Here is a 3,869-nt window from a genome sequence, read left to right on the forward strand (position 1 = left end):
GTCATCCCTTAAAAGGATTGTGGATAGGGCAGGGTAGGGCAAGGCCGGGATGGGACGAGGCGGGGGGAAGTATAGTCTATCCCTGCACGGGGATGGATTTTAACCTTCATCTCTGCCTCCATCCCCATTTCATGCCCTTCATCCCTGGTTCAAACGGGGCGAGGCGGGGCTAGGCTTTCCCCCGGTCCACTGCCATCCCTAAGTGATGGTTTGGGTAATTTTCAATTAACCATCAATTTTTTAATCCCAACTAATATATCCATTGTAATTTTCTTGTTTTTCAGATACCATTCTAACTTTTAATTTTGAGGAGGTTAAGCATATAATCCCATGAGATCTATTATTAAACATATTTCAAAATTTTCAAACCACATGTACAAAAAGTAAATCTTATTTTGGTTGCAACTTTTTAACTAATTCTTGCCTTGACTTTTTTATCCTAAACAACAAAACTGATTGACAGAAAAAAAAATGCGCTAGTAATCTTCGACGTTCGAGAAGGATGAAAATTTGGCATCTTTTAAAGGCAAGATAGCAAGTTTATATTGAGAGCAAAGAAAGGTATATATATATATATATATATATATATATATATATATATATATATATATATATATATATTTGAAAGGCAAGCTGTTAGACCCCCGAACAGTTATACCATTGGGTTTTGAATATGCAACCGACACAACGTGACGTGCACTAGCTGCTCCTACCAATCAAGCGGAGCGGTAAAATTTTTAAATATATTTTTAAAGGGGTAACGCAGTATTTTTTTTGCTTCATATTCAAATTAACTCAAAATTAAACAAGGGGTAGAGAAATAAGGGTATTTGCCTAAAGGTGGCAAAAGCTTGAAGGTATTTAAAAAATGAAAATAACTTTGATGGATACTTTAAATAGAAATTACATTGTTTCTTCTAATATTATAAAATATTGAATGAGCATGATGAAGAAGTAGATTTTTTCCTGCCTTTTCTTTTTCTTTTTTTTTTCTTTTTCTTTTTTCTTTTTCTCTTTCTCTTTCTCTTTCTCTTTTTCTTTGTGGTTTATTCTGCCAAATGGAAAATGAATGGTTAAAAAAGAAAGAACGAGAAACGTAGAGAACGGTCAGGAATATCCCAAATCGCATCATCTATATATGCGCGCCCAAAAAAACCCTCAACGCATTCTGCTTCCCACCGCCTTTCTCACTTCCTCCCGCCCCCCGTATCCTCTACTTGCTGGGTTCCTGCAGGTGATCTCTCTCTCTCTCCTCTCTCTCTCTCTCTCTCTCTCTCGTTTGTAACTTGTTTCTCATCGGCTGATTTGATTCATCTTGTGCTTTCCTTTTCTTTATATGTGATTGGTATCGAATCGATCGGTTTTCTCCTTTCTGTCTGCAGGTCTTGCTTTCGCCCTTTCCGGCAAAAGGAAGCGAGCGAAGGGATATGGCTGACAGTGGTGTGGTGGCCGTTTACGGCAATGGTGCCATCACCGAGGCCAAGAAATCCCCCTTCTCCGTCAAGGTGGGTCTAGCTCAGATGCTTAGGGGAGGTGTCATAATGGATGTTGTCAATGCAGAGCAGGCCAGGATTGCCGAGGAAGCTGGTGCCTGTGCGGTCATGGCCCTCGAACGCGTCCCTGCTGACATCAGGGCACAGGGAGGTGTTGCTCGGATGAGCGATCCTGGTCTCATCAAGGAGATCAAGCAGGCTGTCACCATCCCCGTCATGGCCAAGGCAAGGATAGGTCATTTTGTCGAAGCCCAGATCCTGGAAGCCATCGGCATCGACTACGTCGACGAGAGCGAGGTCCTCACCGTCGCTGATGACGAGCACCACATCAACAAGCACAACTTCCGCATCCCTTTCGTCTGTGGCTGCCGCAACCTCGGCGAGGCCCTCAGGAGGATAAGGGAGGGTGCCGCCATGATCAGGACCAAAGGAGAAGCCGGCACCGGCAACATCATAGAGGCCGTGAGGCATGTGAGATCGGTCATGGGTGACATCAGGGTCCTCCGCAACATGGACGACGATGAGGTCTTCTCCTTCGCCAAGAACATATCCGCCCCTTATGATCTGGTGATGCAGACCAAGCAGTTGGGGAGGCTCCCCGTCGTGCACTTTGCAGCCGGCGGCGTAGCCACGCCTGCAGACGCTGCCTTGATGATGCAGCTGGGCTGCGACGGCGTCTTCGTGGGGTCTGGTATCTTCAAGAGCGGCGACCCGGCCAGGCGGGCTCGCGCTATAGTTCAGGCTGTGACCCATTACAGCGATCCTGGTATTCTTGCCGAGGTGAGCTGTGGATTAGGTGAGCCTATGGTTGGCCTCAACCTCAAAGATGATAAGGTTGAAAGGTATGCCAACAGGTCGGAATGATCCTTGCTGAGCAGGACAGACGATAAAGATGGTTAAGCGTGTTGGTGATTGCACTTGATGAGATCCCCAAAAAAATAAAAAAGAAAAAATTAAATCAGATCGCAGAAAAACTTTAATTACCTTCTCTCTTTCTACCTCAAGTATCATGTAGGTGATCCTCCGTATTGTGGATTAGTGCACTTCTATCTCTCTGGGTTGCCATTAGGCCGCTCTCTATGTTTTGTTATTTCTTCTTTTTTCCTCTCTTTTTGTCTTCTTCCTTCAATAATCGTATGCAACTTGGGAAGAATTGTCTCTGCTCATCTGCATCTGGTGAGCCGTTATATGTAGCTCGGTTGTAAACTCTGTTTTTGTTGATGAATTTCAATTCCGGTGGCCATGTCTCTTATGATTGGTGATAGATTTGTAATAATCCGTCACCTATTTGCGAATCCATCCATCTTCCCATGAATGATTGTTTTATATTTGCATCACTTTCATCCACAAGTTTGTCTCCCAAGCAATGTTGTGAACAGGGTTGAATGATAGCAAGGCTTACATAACGCTCTTCACAAAAAAATATTAAAAAAAATGATCAAATAAAAAAACAAAAAATAAAGATGCATCATTTATGTATTATTAATAATAATTTATGTACTATTATTAATCAATGATTACAATGCATTAATTTGAATGATCCAACAAAAAAAATGCGGTTACGGAACCAAATAGAAACAATTAATATAAATATAATATAAAAAATAAATGTAAATTGTAAAGTAAAACCTAATAAAATATCAACAATTAGAATTATTAAAAATAACATTTAAACATGAAAGTGCAACAAAATTCACAAAGTTTAAGTATAAAGTACAACATAAGTTTTTTTTTAATAAAAAGTATAATTACACCATACATAATATATAATAAACATAATTATAAAGCACAAATAAACAACAAATCAATGAATTATTAAATTAATATATATATATATAATTAATAAAAACAAAGTAATTTTTTTATTAATAAGCTTTTTAATGCTTGTAAAAAAAATTATAATTGTACTGAATATATATTTTTAAATGAGTGTTGGGATAATGCATCAAGATATTCCAAAATTTGTACTAGTATGCATTCGGAGGATTTCATGCTTCATTGGGTACATAATTGTCAACTGTGTTGTTTTTGAACCTCGTAGCTATGTTGGTTTGAACCACATAATTGTGTTGTTTTTTAACCCCATAACTATGTTGTTTCGAACCACATATCTATATTGTTTTTGAGATACACAACTGCGCTATTTTTACCCACATATATGTACTACTTTGAACCACATAAATGTGTTATTTTGTGGCCACACACGTGCAGTTTTGGCTATGTGAATAAATAGTTTAAGTATATGTGTGCAGTTCGAGCAATGTATATGCTTACACAATATTGTAGAAGGACTACGTGCATTCAGTTTGGGGAATGTAACTACCCATGTATATATATAAATACTTACGGTTTTTATGACTTGTGACTAAGTGTTTT

General features: G+C 39.2%; 1 protein-coding gene across 1 annotated transcript; it reads left to right on the forward strand.

The window, feature by feature from the left end:
• Positions 1–1,108: 1,108 nt before the first annotated feature.
• On the forward strand, positions 1,109–2,733 carry LOC149821320 (pyridoxal 5'-phosphate synthase subunit PDX1.3-like). The gene is made up of 2 exons (XM_089982557.1): positions 1,109–1,234; positions 1,383–2,733. Exons 1-2 carry the CDS (start codon positions 1,139–1,141, stop codon positions 2,355–2,357), a joined length of 1,071 nt encoding a protein of 356 aa, XP_089838683.1. The 5' UTR covers positions 1,109–1,138; the 3' UTR covers positions 2,358–2,733.
• Positions 2,734–3,869: the final 1,136 nt, after the last annotated feature.

Source organism: Nuphar pumila, chromosome 12 (assembly GCF_984573655.1).
Source record: "Nuphar pumila chromosome 12, dmNupPumi1.hap1.1, whole genome shotgun sequence".
Classification (NCBI taxonomy): domain Eukaryota; kingdom Viridiplantae; phylum Streptophyta; class Magnoliopsida; order Nymphaeales; family Nymphaeaceae; genus Nuphar; species Nuphar pumila.

Excerpts from the sequence above, each read along its gene's own strand:
- LOC149821320 (XM_089982557.1), top strand. The coding sequence starts at position 1,139 with ATGCGCGCCCAAAAAAACCCTCAACGCATTCTGCTTCCCACCGCCTTT. Across the intron at positions 1,235-1,382 it reads TACTTGCTGGGTTCCTGCAG|GTCTTGCTTTCGCCCTTTCC; the intron begins GTGATCTCTCTC and ends TTCTGTCTGCAG.